Here is a 16,145-nt window from a genome sequence, read left to right as displayed (position 1 = left end):
TGGTCAACTTACAAAGGTTGATTTATATGATAAGGGCTAATTCTGTGGCTGGAAAAGCGGTCAACTTAGACAGGTGATCAACTTACAAAGGTTGATTTATATGATAAGGGCTAATTCCGTGCCTGAAAAAGTGGTCAACTTAAATAGGTGGTCAATTTACAAAAGTTGATTTATATGATAAGCGCTTATTCCGTGCCTGGAAAAGCGGTCAACTTAGACAGGTGGTCACCTTACAAAGGTTGATTTATATGATAAGCGCTAATTCCGTGCCTGGAAAAGCGGTCAACTTAGACAGGTGGTCAACTTACAAAGGTTGATTTATATGATAAGGGCTAATTCTGTGCCTGAAAAAGCGGTCAACTTAGACAGGTGATCAACTTACAAAGGTTGATTTATATGATAAGGGCTAATTCTGTGGCTGGAAAAGCGGTCAACTTAGACAGGTGATCAACTTACAAAGGTTGATTTATATGATAAGGGCTAATTCCGTGCCTGAAAAAGTGGTCAACTTAGACAGGTGGTCAACTTACAAAGGTTGATTTATATGATAAGGGCTAATTCTGTGGCTGGAAAAGCGGTCAACTTAGACAGGAGGTCAACTTACAAAGGTTGATATATATGATAAGGGCTAATTCTGTGGCTGGAAAAGCGGTCAACTTAGACAGGTGGTCAACTTACAAAGGTTGATTTATATGATAAGGGCTATTTCCGTGCCTGAAAAAGTGGTCAACTTAGACAGGTGGTCAATTTACAAAGGTTCATTTATATGATAAGGGCTAATTCCGTGCCTGGAAAAGCGGTCAACTTAGACAGGTGATCAACTTACAAAGGTTGATTTATATGATAAGGGCTAATTCCGTGCCTGAAAAAGTGGTCAACTTAGACAGGTGGTCAACTTACAAAGGTTGATTTATATGATAAGGGCTAATTCTGTGGCTGGAAAAGCGGTCAACTTAGACAGGAGGTCAACTTACAAAGGTTGATATATATGATAAGGGCTAATTCTGTGGCTGGAAAAGCGGTCAACTTAGACAGGTGGTCAACTTACAAAGGTTGATTTATATGATAAGGGCTATTTCCGTGCCTGAAAAAGTGGTCAACTTAGACAGGTGGTCAATTTACAAAGGTTCATTTATATGATAAGGGCTAATTCCGTGCCTGGAAAAGTGGTCAACTTAGACAGGTGGTCAATTTACAAAGGTTCATTTATATGATAAGGGCTAATTCCGTGACTGGAAAAGCGGTCAACTTAGACAGGTGGTCAACTTACAAAGGTTGATTTATATGATAAGGGCTAATTCCGTGCCTGGAAAAGCGGTCAACTTAGACAGGTGGTCAACTTACAAAGGTTGATATATATGATAAGGGCTAATTCTGTGGCTGGAAAAGCGGTCAACTTAGACAGGTGATCAACTTACAAAGGTTGATTTATATGATAAGGGCTAATTCCGTGCCTGAAAAAGTGGTCAACTTAGACAGGTGATCAACTTACAAAGGTTGATTTATATGATAAGGGCTAATTCCGTGCCTGGAAAAGCGGTCAACTTAGACAGGTGATCAACTTACAAAGGTTGATTTATATGATAAGGGCTAATTCCGTGACTGGAAAAGCGGTCAACTTAGACAGGTGATCAACTTACAAAGGTTGATTTATATGATAAGGGCTAATTCCGTGCCTGGAAAAGCGGTCAACTTAGACAGGTGATCAACTTACAAAGGTTGATTTATATGATAAGGGCTAATTCCGTGCCTGGAAAAGTGGTCAACTTAGACAGGTGGTCAACTTACAAAGGTTGATTTATATGATAAGGGCTAATTCTGTGGCTGGAAAAGCGGTCAACTTAGACAGGTGATCAACTTACAAAGGTTGATTTATATGATAAGGGCTAATTCCGTGCCTGAAAAAGTGGTCAACTTAAATAGGTGGTCAATTTACAAAAGTTGATTTATATGATAAGGGCTAATTCCGTGCCTGGAAAAGCGGTCAACTTAGACAGGTGATCAACTTACAAAGGTTGATTTATATGATAAGGGCTAATTCCGTGACTGGAAAAGCGGTCAACTTAGACAGGTGATCAACTTACAAAGGTTGATTTATATGATAAGGGCTAATTCCGTGCCTGGAAAAGCGGTCAACTTAGACAGGTGATCAACTTACAAAGGTTGATTTATATGATAAGGGCTAATTCCGTGCCTGGAAAAGCGGTCAACTTAGACAGGTGGTCAACTTACAAAGGTTGATTTATACGATAAGGGCTAATTCCGTGCCTGGAAAAGTGGTCAACTTACAAAGGTTGATTTATATGATAAGAGCTTATTCCGTGCCTGGAAAAGCGGTCAACTTAGACAGGTGGTCACCTTACAAAGGTTGATTTATATGATAAGCGCTAATTCCGTGCCTGGAAAAGCGGTCAACTTAGACAGGTGGTCACCTTACAAAGGTTGATTTATATGATAAGCGCTAATTCCGTGCCTGGAAAAAAGCGGTCAACTTAGACAGGTGGTCAACTTACAAGGGTGGTCAACTTTGCAGGTTTTACTTTACCTGCAATCCGAATCCACGCGGATTCATTTCAGGTCGCAAAAGACCTCAACGAGACAAACAAGACGGATTCATTTCAGGTTGGTCCCCTTCTTTCAAAAGGGTTGCTGTACAAATGCCGATATTTTTTTCTTGCCAAAGGAAACAGGAAATTTAACTCGGCATTTTTGAGAAAGGAAAAAGTGAGTGGACCTTTCAAAATGGAAGAGAAATCGCGACTCAAGAGCCCAGTCGTCACGACAACTCACCTTCTCCAAGGATGCACGAAGCCTCTTGCACTCTGCCTCTGCATTCTCCTTCTCGCTCTGCAGCCTGGACACCTCTTCACTCATCTTGGATATTTTCTCCTGCAGGCTGGAAAATGAAAGAAATAAGTCTCAATCCACTAAATGTTCACCAGCTACTGTACGTACAGGCGTCCCATTGTATAACACGGTTCATTCGTTCGGTGTAGTATTGAAATCGTGTTATAAGGGACTTTTTAAAAGATAACTATTTAACTTATTTTTTACAGTAATTAATCATGTACATAGTAAAAATCGTGTCAATACCTTTTGTGCAGTAACAAAACCGTGTTTCGTGTGATATCAAAACCGTGTTATGCAAGACTTTTTAAAAAATAACTACTTAACTTATTTCTTACACTTATTATGTACATAGTAAATATCATGTCAATATGTATCGTGTTGGATCAAAACCGTGTTTCGTGTGATATCGAAACTGTGTTATGCGAGACTTTTTTTACAAATAACTATTTAACTTATTTTTTACAGTAATTAATCACGTACATAGTAAAAATCATGTCAATACCTTTTGTGCAGTAACAAAACCATGTTTCGTGTGATATCAAAACCGTGTTATGCAAGACTTTTTAAAAAATAACTACTTAACTTATTTCTTACACTTATTATGTACATAGTAAATATCACGTCAATATGTATCGTGTTGGATCAAAACCGTGTTTCGTGTGATATCGAAACTGTGTTATGCGAGACTTTTTTTACAAATAACTATTTAACTTATTTTTTACAGTAATTAATCACGTACATAGTAAAAATCATGTCAATACGTCTCGTGCTGTATCAAAACCGTGTTTCGTGTGATATCGAAACCGTGTTATGCGAGACTTTTTAAAAAATTACTACTTAACTTATTTCTTACACTAATTAATCATGTACATAGTAAAAATCCTGTCAATATGTATCGTGTTGGATTAAAACCGTGTTTCGTGTGATATCGAAACCGTGTTTTGCGAGACTTTTTTAAAAATAACTATTTAACTTATTTTTTTATATTAATTAATCACGTACATAGTAAAAATCATGTCAATATGTCTTGTGCTGTATCAAAACCGTGTTTTGTGTGATATAAAACCATGTTATACGAGACGTTTTTTAAAAAAAACTTATTTTTTTACACTAATTAATCATGTACATAGTAAAAATCATGTCACTATGTATCGTGTTGTATCGAAACCGTGTTCCCTGTTGTATTGAAATCCTGTTAAGCGAGACTATTTTAAAAATAATTTTTAAACTCTTTTTCACTCATTAATCATGTACATAGTAAAAATCATGTCAATATGTATCATGTTGGATCAAAACCGAGTTCCGTGTTCTATCGAAACCGTGTCACACAAGACTTTTTAAAACATAACTTTTTAACTTATTTTTTATGCTAATTAATCATGTACATAGTAAAAATCATGTCAATATGTCTCATGCTGTATCAAAACAGTGTTTCATGTGATATAAAACCATGTTACACGAGAGTTTTTAAAAAAACCCTATTTAACTTATTTTTTTACACTAATTAATCATGTTCATAGTAAAAATCATGTCAATATGTATCGTGTTGTATCGAAATCGTGTTACACAAGACTTTTTAAAACATAACTTTTTAACTTATTTTTTACACTAATTAATCATGTACATAGTAAAAATCATGTCAATATGTATCATGTTGGATCAAAACCGAGTTCCGTGTTCTATCGAAACCGTGTCACACAAGACTTTTTAAAACATAACTTTTTAACTTATTTTTTATGCTAATTAATCATGTACATAGTAAAAATCATGTCAATATGTCTCATGCTGTATCAAAACAGTGTTTCATGTGATATAAAACCATGTTACACGAGAGTTTTTAAAAAAACCCTATTTAACTTATTTTTTTACACTAATTAATCATGTTCATAGTAAAAATCATGTCAATATGTATCGTGTTGTATCGAAATCGTGTTACACAAGACTTTTTAAAACATAACTTTTTAACTTATTTTTTACACTAATTAATCATGTACATAGTAAAAATCATGTCAATATGTATTGTGTTGTATCGAAAGCGTGTTTCGTGTGATATCAAAACCGTGTTATAATGAGACTTAGAAATAATGTGAATCAAGGGATGTGTACCGTGTTATATCGAAACCAAGTTCCATAAAAACAAAGTAAACACTTCTCAGAGTTGTCTAACATTAACAGAATCCCCATATGGGCACCCTTGGTCCAAAACACTTTCAATATTCAGGGGAGGGCCATTGGAACTGCTGAAAAGGACACTCACCTGTCGATTTCTTCCTTCTTGGGACAGGCCCTGTACCGATTTTCCCATTCTGTCTTCTCAGCCAGCAGCCTGGAACGAAATCCACGCCTTTTACGTACGATAATGTTTAATGATTGAAAACAATTTTATACTCAAGTCGTTTTATACAATTAAAGCACAAAAGGAAAAGGTTGAGTTGGGAAAATTTGAAACGGACACACGTTTTGATTTGCATCTTTAAAGATTATACAGTAGAATATCTATATAACGCCGACCTATGTAATGCAATTCTCCGTAAACTGCACAGCTTTTCAGAACTAAACAATAGGTTTTGAAGTTTAATAAAAAATCCCTCTGCATAACTGCCAACATATCAACTTTAAAAATCTTACAATGCATGCCGTGGGTGTATTTGTACACTTTTTTAACCAACACACAACAAACCGTTTAAAGTAAAAACATTATATTTTCAAATTTTTACTTGTAATTAATCAGCACAGAAAAAAGAAACGGATTTATAAAAGAGAAACATAGGATTACAACAAGCAGTTAGTTTCAAAAGGGCAGGCCTGTGCATTTAAAAATTTAAGAGTACAAGTGTGCATTTTTAAAGTATTGTATAATATTTTTCTGTAAGATGCATCATTGAATATTAATCTTTAAAAATATTCTTTTGGAAGAAACTAATAATCTTTCATAAATTAATGCAGTCAGCTGCTTTTGCTGAAACTACTTTGACTGGGACTTAAGCTTTCTTAAGTTGCTGACTTAGCAACGTTCAAAAATTTTATTTCAATAACTTATTCACAACAAAAGTTTCTTTTGTAAGTTCTTAATGATTAAAATGTTATCCAGGTTATTATCAGACAGAGAACTGCACAAATCTGATTTCGCCTTTCTAAAACTACTGAATATTCTTTTGCACTCTGCATTGCTCTGAGGTATGGCTGGAATGGAAAACATAGCAGAAAGGAGAGCCTTTCATACTTCAATGAACCATTGACATCAACACATTTCTTCAAAGCAGCCGATTTTTTATCGATCCTCTCCCTTTTTAGCACAACATGGGGCAAATCATCTATTTGTACAGAGCGAAATTCACTTTGGAGCTTATCTTAGGCTCTTCATCTGCAGTTTCTCTATTCTTCTGACGCAACATAACAGGAAACTCATTAAAAAATAGCAATACCAGAGATTTAAAACCTAATTATCTTACGATTTTGCCATATGAGATCTTACAAACCTACAATACCTCCAAAAATCTTACAATGTAAGGCTAAATCTTACAAGTTGGCAGCTATGCCTCTGTTCTTCTTTGAAAACATAAAAATTGTTAGGCAAATTAAATTATTCGTAAACAGTTTTTCATCTTTCCATCTTCATTCAAAGCTTTTAAATGAAAATTAGTTCTCACAGTAAACAGAAAATACCAGATGGCTCTTGAAGAGGCAGCTGTTATGCAAACCATGAAGCTAACGGAAGTGCAGGATATTTCACTTTCTTATGATTGTGAAACATATTTATTTGTGAACTAGCAAAAATACCCGGCGTTGCCTGGGTCAGTAATAATTGAGAAACAATCCCTACTTTCTTTTGTTTTCTGTTTTAACTGAAAGACCTCAAAACACACCGCTTTGACATTAAAAAATCGAGCTTCTTCCTTGCCCATAAAAGTAAAAAATAGCAATACGTATGAAGAACGAACGAGTATTCATTTAGAAACGAAAGCACGAATTGAAGCATATAAAAAATTTGAAGAATTTCCAAAATATGAACTAACAAAAACAAAGATCACTAAAAAAACTTTGTGCTTTATTTGATTAAATAGTACACACACACAAAAAGAAAAATCTCTCTACTATGTTTCCCTAAGTGTGCAAAAAGTAGAGTTTCCAAATGTTTAAATGACTTTAAACTCATGTTTGCTCCTGAGAAGCCTTGACTCAAAGTTTTCATTACGATTACTTTTAATATTTCTGTTGTAAGGCAACGAATTTTCGAAACAATGGGATTAATCTTTAATCATTTGATGTGGGAACGACATGACATTTACTGTTTTCGATCACGACGTTTTTAAACTAAGTTTTTCATAAATAAATTATAGCCTAAGTTGCTCCCTGATAGTGTAGCTATCTATGGTGAAAAAATGGTTAAAATCGGTCCAGTAGTTTTGAAGTTTAGCCCGGACATCCAGACAGAAGTAGCCCTTTATGTATAAAGATGACTCATTGTAATATTCGTGCTTTAATACTCATTGCAGATAAAACTCATTCTGAAGTGCTAATATTTAGATATATTCCGTATATTTATTTAAAATTTGTGAAATGACCTAATATAATGCCAAAATCTGTGTAATGCAAAAGCTCTGGTCCCAAAGTGTGTGTTATAACGGTCTTCTACTGTAATTGAAATTCATTTATACATTTTTAAAACCATTAGTTTAAAATTACAGCACATAAGATAAATTTTGTGATAAAACTCACATTGAAACAAATTTTGCATTTTTTAGCAGTACATTTGTACTTTCAAAAAAAAGTGGAAAGGTTAACCTTTTTCCCCATGGGGCCAGGTGAAAAATAAAACGTAAATCAAAGGAGATTTTCTTGAATTGGTTATTTAAATTATTTCTGTTCGAATGACTGAGTAAATAAAAGAATGAATGAATTAATGTATGACAAAAATTAGTGAATAAAATAGTGAATGAATGAATTAATATATGACAAAAATGAATGAATAAAATAGTGAATGAATGAATTAATATATGACAAAAATGAGGGAATAAAATAGTGTATGAATTAATATATGACAAAAATGAGTGAATAAAATGGTGAATGAATGAATTAATATATGACAAAAATGAGTGAATAAAATGGTGAATGAATGAATTAATGTATGACAAATATGTGAGAATAAAATGGTGAATGAATGAATTAATATATGACAAAAATGAGTGAATAAAATGGTGAATGAATGAATTAATGTATGACAAAAATGAGTGAATAAAATGGTGAATGAATGAATTAATGTGTGACAAATATGAGAGAATAAAATGGTGAATGAATGAATTAATGTATGACAAAAATGAGGGAATAAAATGGTGAATGAATGAATTAATAAATGACAAAAATGAGTGAATAAAATGGTGAATGAATGAATATAATAGTTCATTGTGAAAGTGAATTAATAATAATATAATGTAATAGTGAATTAATGAATGAATAAATAAATGAACAGGAAAGTGATTTAATGAATGGTTGCAACAGTAACCAAAATGAACTACAGTAGGCACCGCTTAATGTGATCACGGTTAGTGTCATCATTTGCTTAATGTTATCTGAATCACGAAGTCCCGGAACACTCGTATGTTAACACACGTTAAAAGAGTCGGATATTGTAATCAGCGTCTTCGTTTATTGTTATCACTTTTTCATGGACTTTCAATTTTTTTCTCGTTTTTGTTCCTCAATTAACAGAAATACATAGGCAAACCCTGACGGAACTAACTTTCTGTGTAGCATTTTGTGGTTTTCAATAGCTGTCCAAAATTCAAACAGAAAGTTCGCCCCCAGTGACCACAGACTCCCCCTAAGAAAACTTTCTTTTGCACCTAAAAAAATCAATCGCTGGACTTGTTGCAGGCATTGATGTAGGACCTCCATTGTCGCCATTGCTTTGTAAACTATTAAAGAATTGTGTCGAGATTGAAAACAAAGCGAATTTAAATTAAAATTTAAACAGCAAGCAAAACCATGCTGGAAAAGATAGAAAAGCTGAATGTGCTTTGAAACTGGTTTACGAATGTCAGGGAAAACGGTCCTATTTTACTTTCACCTATTACTACGTGATTAAAAATTGCATAATTTAGCTTTAACTTTTTATAATTCAGATACTTCCATTCTGTTAATTCATAATTTGAAACTGCGTTCAGTTGAGTCATTGTGATTTTAATTTGAGGTTGCCAAAATAAATGCACCTTAATTGGAAAAAAATCATTATTTTGTGTTTCCTGGATTCTTTTCGATTATTGTTATCAGTCGGTTATTGTTATCAAATTATATTTGTCCCAAAGTGATCACATTAAGCGGCGCCTACTGTATTTCACTTTGCCCCCCGTGCACTTGACTCGTTGTACAAGTTATTTGAAACAAAAATGAGGTTAATATTAAATAAATATTGCACCGAATTTTAGTAGACATCAACTAATATATTTAAAATGTTAATAAGAAAAACTTTAGCACTTTATAGTAACAAAAATAATTTTTGACTTGAAACAAAATAATACAGTATAAATATTCATTTTTGAAAATGGCTTGTACTTATTTCAAATACAAATACAAAAGTGACGACCAGCAACAGGCTCTGGGCCCAGCTAGACTGGTCCTAGTCCATTTACAACCCCAAGTGAAGATCAATGGCCCTCTTAAAACTGTCTACTCCCTTGCTCATGACCACCTCTTCCGGTAAGCTGTTCCGAGGTTCCACAACCCTGCTAAAATAATAATTTTTCCTAATATCCATGTTAGCCTGAGATTTAAATAGCTTAAAACAATGACCCCTCGTCCTGTTTTCAGTGCTAAACTTCAGCTCTGTAACATCTTTCGTTTTAATCAATTTAAACAGCTGAATCATGTCCCTTCGGTCTCTTCTTTGCTCAAGACTGTACATTTTTAACCTTCTAAGCCTGGAATCATAGTCTAAGTGGGAAAGTCCATTTATTAGCCTTGTAGCCCGCCTTTGAACCCTTTCCAATACATTAATATCTTTCTTAAGATAAGGAGACTAAAATTGAACAATATTTCATTTCTTATCTAAGGGGGGGGGAATCAGATCCTATTCCTTTCCTCCAAAATTCTTTTTCTGCAACCACTTGCTGCACAGCTGTTTTATTTGCTTTAATATTTTATTTTTACATATTTTTTCCAGAAGAGGAATGACCACAAGCATTGCAAAGTATAGATAAAACAAACAGCTTTCTATTGAGCATATGTTTTGGTTAACTCTTCTTTGTTTTGGTTCACTTTTGGTTGGTTTTATTTTATTTCCTTGACTTTCCGGGATTTCAACGAGTCGCACGAATCTAGTTTTTTTTTTTCCTGAAAATTATGACAGATCCATGATTTCCAGGCTTAGATAAAATGAAAAGCTTTCTGCAAAACACTAATCCTAGCAGGAAAATTTTCTGCAACTAATTATTTTGCCTAATTCACCCTTAATTTATACTAAAATATAACGAGCCGATGTGTGCATCACATGACTTCCTTTTACTCCAATTTAATGTCATTTCCCCATTATTGGCAGTTTTAACGTGATTCAATAGTTTACTCTCTAAATGTCACAAACAGTGGCCAAATTGAAATCAGATTTAAAAAAAAAACGTCAAATTTGTCGCCAAGCTGGCGACAAAACCTGGAGACCAAAAGACTGGCGATAGATCGCCAAGTGTCTGCCAAATTATAACACCACTTGAGTTTACATCGAAATTAACAATGATTTCCCCACAAAAAAGGGGCAAAAGACCCCCTTTGGAGCATCCGAATGCAACCAAAAAGGGAGGTGCACAACTAGACCCTACTAGAAGTCTAAGAACCAAATTTCAACTTTCTGGGACATTCCGTTCTTGAGTTATGCGACATACATACGCACATACAGACCTCACGAGAAAACTTGTTGTAATTAACTCGGGGATCTTCAAAATGGATATTTCGGGTGTTTGTACGTTACTAGGCATACAGCCACGTGTGGTCGGGTCGAAAAATAAGCTCAACATTCATTCGGGGGTGAGTAAAATGGAAATGAAGGCCGATTTTTGAGTGAACTTTTTTTCGCGAATACAATACTTCCTTTCTTGTAAAAAGAAGTAAAAAAGGCAAAAAAAAAAAAAAAAATTAAATCATTTAATTATTTACTTCGCAATAACATATAGTACTTTTCACCAACTGAAGAACTTAACTATTATTTTCTGCCCAATATCAATCACATGATCATTATTATTATTTTCATTTTACAATGAAAAAGTTTATGTAGGTTTGATAAAACATGAGCTACCTGCTTTTTACTGCAAAATTTTATGAAGATATTTGTAAACAAATCAACAAAAATTATTTATTTGTTTAAAATTAAGTATTACGGCAAAAATAAATAGCGTCTTTTCCTTCATGTTATCTGTTAGAAAGTGAAAAATTAATGCGGATCATATGCAGCCCTGGATTATCTGTTTTCTTTTTCTTTTTCTTTTTCTTTTTTTTTTTTTTTGCTCTCTTAACTCCCATGCATTGAAATTCAATTTAGAGCAGGATTCACCAACAGAGACCGTACCGCAGCCCGTAAAGTTGTTTATTTTACATAGCTTGAATTTTCCTCTTACGCGATTCAGGCTGCGTAAAAAAACAAACCATACAGTCATAGTAGAAGCAGTCTCCATTTGCAACTGTTTACCTCTTTGTCTTTAAGTAATTAGCATACTATGACCATTACGATTTCAAGAAGAGATCATTATTTTTTAGATTAAAATAGCACAAGATTCGGAAGAAACAAATACAGTGTTTTTTTTTTTTAATTCCTTCCCTTTTTTTTTCGGAAAAATTATGTTAGTAGTTTAAACAAAATTTCTGTGAAGCCAAAAATTCTCTGCGAACATCGCTCGCGTGTTCGTCTATATTATGCGAGACTGATGACCGCAAGAGAAAAGAACTCACCTGTCGGATGTGTCTCTGAGTGCATCGCACTGCTCCTGCAGCTCTGCCTTCTCCCCCTCTCTCTGCAAAGTGAGACGGTCCATCATCTTCTGCACAGACACCAGCTCCTGCTGCAACAGGCTCACATCGTCCGCCTCGGGCCTGTCCAAGGGTTCAGCACAAATTTAATAATCGTAAAGGTCTCATTTTTGAAATATACAGGAGGCCCTCGTATAACACGGTTCATTTGTTCCATGTAGTATCGAAACTGTGTTATACGAGACTTCTTTTAAAAAGGACATTTTTACTTATTTTTAATACTAACTATGCACAGGCATGAGAAAAATCAGGTTAAGATGTATTGTGTTATAGCGAAACCGTGTACCGTGTTATATCCAAACCGTGTTATGCGAGACTTTTTTAAAAAGGACATCTTAACTTATTTTTAATATTAATTATGCATGTGCATGTGAAAAATCAGGTTAAGATGTATTGTGTTATAGCGAAACCGTGTTACACGAGACTTTTATAAAAAAGAACATCTTTACTTATTTTTAATATTAATTATGCATGTGCATGTGAAAAATCAGTTTAAGATACATTATGTTATAGCGAAACCGTGTACTGTGTTATATCGAAACCGTGTACTGTGTTATATCGAAACCTTGTTACATGAGACTTTTTTAAAAAGGACATCTTTACTTATTTTTAATACTTATTATGCATGTACATGAGAAAAATCAGGTTAAGATACATTGTGTTATAGGGAAACTGTGTATCGTGTTATATCAAAACCATGTTATACGAGTTTTTTTTTTTGAAATGACATTTTTACTTATTTTTAATACTAATTATGAATGTGCATGTGAAAAATCAGGTTAACATACATTGTGTTATAGTAAAACTGTGTATTGTGTTATATCGAAACCGTGTTTTACGAGACTTTTTTAAACAGGACATTTTTACTTATTTTTAATATTAATTATGCATGAGCATGTGAAAAATCAGGTTAAGATACATTGTGTTATAGCGAAACCGTGTACCGTGTTATACTGAAACCGTGTATCGTGTTATATCGAAACTGTGTACTGTGTTATATCGAAACCATGTTATACAAGAGTTTTTTTAAAATGACATTTTTACTTATTTTTAATACTAATTATTCATGAGCATGAGAAAAATCAAGTTAAGATGTATTGTGTTATAGCGAAACTGTGTATCGTGTTATATCAAAACTATGTTATACGAGACTTTTCTTTAAATGATATTTTTACTTATTTTTAATACTAATTATGCATGTGCATGTGAAAAATCAGGTTAAGATACACTGTGTTACAGAGAAACTGTGAATTGTGTTATATCGAAACCGTGTATTGTGTTATATTGAAACCGTGTTGTACGAGCCTTTTTTAAAAATGACATTTTTACTTATTTTTTACACTCATTAATCATGTACATACTAAAAATTATGTCAATATGTATCGTGTTGTATCAAACCTGTGTACTGTGTTATATCGAAAAAGTGTTGTACGAGACTTAGAAATAATGTAAATCAAGGGATGTTTATATATCCGTGTTACATCGAAACCAAGTTTCATACAAACAAGGTAAAAAGTTATTAGAGCTATCAACCGTTGACAGAATGTATTAAACAAAAAATGAAATTCCATCTTTTTAAAATATAACATTCGTGTTCTATCAAAACCATGAAGTATTAAATTCAAGTTTTGTAGTGTAATATCGAAACCTTGTTATAATAATCGCAAATTTGGTACCGTGTTATATCGAAACCGTGTTATACGAAGTATATGAGGGACGCCTGTACTGTACGAATTCGATAGCTCTTGGGAAGATAAAAAAGAATTTGAATCATGGAGAGTTGGAGAAAAATACAAGTTTCTCTCCCAATTAAACACACATACCGCATATAGTCGCGTACAAGTCAAGAAATGTATTACGAAAAATGAAGTTAAAAGTTGTGGAGACTTATGCGCGGAATTTCAGAAAATTTTCCCAGAATGTTTCTTAGAGAAAAACACAGGAAAACTTGAAAAAAATTTCCGATTTTAGTTTACCTCTTTTAAGCAGATACTATAGAAGTAAATACTTAAACATTCTGCTATGATTTTGCATGGTATAAATAATTACAGTTAAATGGCTGACTACGCGAAAAATGCTGATTGCCATATTTGCAAATTTTCCCTTTTGCTCTTTTTTTTTTTAAATAATATAATATGGCTACAGCATAAAATTTTATTAATATAACATCAAAACAAAAGCAGGCAGTAAAAAAAATCATAACAGAAAAATCAAAATCCCTTTTCGAAAATCGCGATCGGAAAAGTGAACCATTTGGTGCAAAAAAATAAAAATCCGACGCATTTTAAGATAAAAATTTTCATCACATTTCATAACCTTTAAATTCAAAATTAGTGGCAAAACATTCCCGTATTTTCCAAAAGTATAGACTATGTTTATGCGCAGGTTTCCAATTTCTTCCCGATTTTTCTCCTTAAAGTAAGGAGGTCGACTTATACACGAGTATATACCATAATGAGTTATTCTTCAACATTTTACAACACTTGAAATTTATTTACATCCTTGGTTTTGGGATAACAATACCCACAGATAATTGGAGCTTGGAGCAAGCCTAACATAGTCGTATACACTATGCCTAGAATAGGTGTTTCAATCCTGACACTGAATCACGTGCAATTTTTAGTGGGATTGAGAGCATAATCCCGTAAGATTATATTCTAGAGCAAAAAATGGGAACAAACTGTATTATAGCATTGCAAAGTAAACTAGAGTAGCTCAACTGCAAAGTTAGAAAGTTTCTGTAACATTAAAGAATTCTAACTGACAAAAAAAAAAGTTTAACATTTAGCCTGGGGAATTCTCCCTCCAAAGTCATTGTCGCAGTGACCCAAGCTTTTAATGGCAGTTACCCTCATCATGATGGTAGATCAACTGGTTGATCAATCCATTTAGCATTCGGAATTCATATAAATTTTCAACTGCTAAGTATAGTTCATTTTGTACTAAACATTTCATTTTTGCAATTAAAATAATTAATTTATGTACTCAAATTATCAAAATAAATTTGACAGTTGAAAGGTTAAAAACTCATTCACTCCGTCTCTTGACGCGGTGGACAAGATGGAGGCAGGGGAATCTGGTAGAAATTTTTCCACATTGAAGTACAGTAGACCCTCGTTTTATGTGGGTTTATTTTACGCGGTTTCGGCTATAAGCGCTTCAAGATTTGACACCTTTATTTTATTTTACGCGGATGAGTTTCGGTTTTACGCGGATGCAGCCATGCAAACAGATAAAGTTTTCCCCTCTTTTCAAAATCCAAACTTCTAAAGATTGCAGATTATGCGTAATCAACTGCATTTTGGTGTGCTAATGGTCGAGCTCGGGCCACAGGAGACATTTTATGCGATGGGTTCCAGAGCGCTTTCCAGAAGTTTAGTTATTAAACTCACACAGTTCAGAACTCACTGGAAGAGGAGCTTTTAGGATTGACGAAGGATGAAAAAACCAACGAGGATACCGACATCGATGACACACAACCAAAGACGTTCACATTGAAAATTTTAGCCATTCCTAGACAATAGAAATGATCTTTCTGATTTGTTGGTGAAGGAAGATTCTATCATGGAAATGACGCAAGCGATCATGGATGCGTTAATGCTCTGCAAAGGACTACTGAGAAAAATTCTTAATGGCTGCCAAAAGACTATCATAGCCAGCTATTTTTTATGAACAGAACACTAAATCAATTTATGTTCTCTTTGTGCATGTTGTGCATAAAAATCAATATAAGTACACATTAAACTTATTATACATTTAGTCATCATTAGAATGAAGTAGTTTTTTTATCCACGGAACCTAACCCCTATTTTAACACTACTATTAAGTTTCAATTTACGCGGCATTTCCGTGGAACGTAACTCCTAAGTAAAGCAAGAGTCTACTGTATTAAAAATCCGTTTTTTTTTTTGGTGAATCTCAAGAAGTCTCTGTGTGTGCATGGGGGGAGACCGGGACCTGATTACCGCACAGGCCTACTAGGCCCGGGCCTGGGGCCCCCTCTTCCTAAGGGGCCCCGAATTACTTAAAGAATTATGCATAGCATTACAACTATACAAAAAATACACACATTTTTAAAATAATAGCCTTCAGGTGACCTCAAAATTATTGTAGCCTTGGGCTTCACTTTTAGTTGGGTTCTGGGGGGAGAGTGGAGGCAGGGGTGCCCACCTGGAGGGGGGTCATGGCACAGACTGCCCCATTAAAATTTTTAGGGGGGTGCAGGGATATTTTTCTCATTTTTAGGGGTTTCTTGCTTTGGGGGGCTTTTCAGTATTTAGGGGGGA

General features: G+C 34.0%; 1 protein-coding gene across 1 annotated transcript in view; it reads right to left on the bottom strand.

The window, feature by feature from the left end:
- LOC129232422 (early endosome antigen 1-like) overlaps window positions 1-16,145 on the bottom strand; it is a 129,887-nt gene that overhangs the window by 94,373 nt on the left and 19,369 nt on the right. Inside the window, exons 8-10 of the mRNA XM_054866567.1 lie at window positions 11,782-11,922; window positions 5,108-5,176; window positions 2,791-2,896 (exon numbers count right to left, since the gene is read on the bottom strand). Of these exons, the coding sequence (XP_054722542.1) occupies window positions 2,791-2,896; window positions 5,108-5,176; window positions 11,782-11,922 (316 nt within the window). The remainder of the gene's footprint in view (window positions 1-2,790; window positions 2,897-5,107; window positions 5,177-11,781; window positions 11,923-16,145) is intronic.

Source organism: Uloborus diversus, unplaced genomic scaffold (assembly GCF_026930045.1).
Source record: "Uloborus diversus isolate 005 unplaced genomic scaffold, Udiv.v.3.1 scaffold_12, whole genome shotgun sequence".
NCBI lineage: Eukaryota > Metazoa > Arthropoda > Arachnida > Araneae > Uloboridae > Uloborus > Uloborus diversus.
Note: the sequence above shows the minus strand (reverse complement) of the source record. Positions and strands in the feature narration are given on the sequence as shown.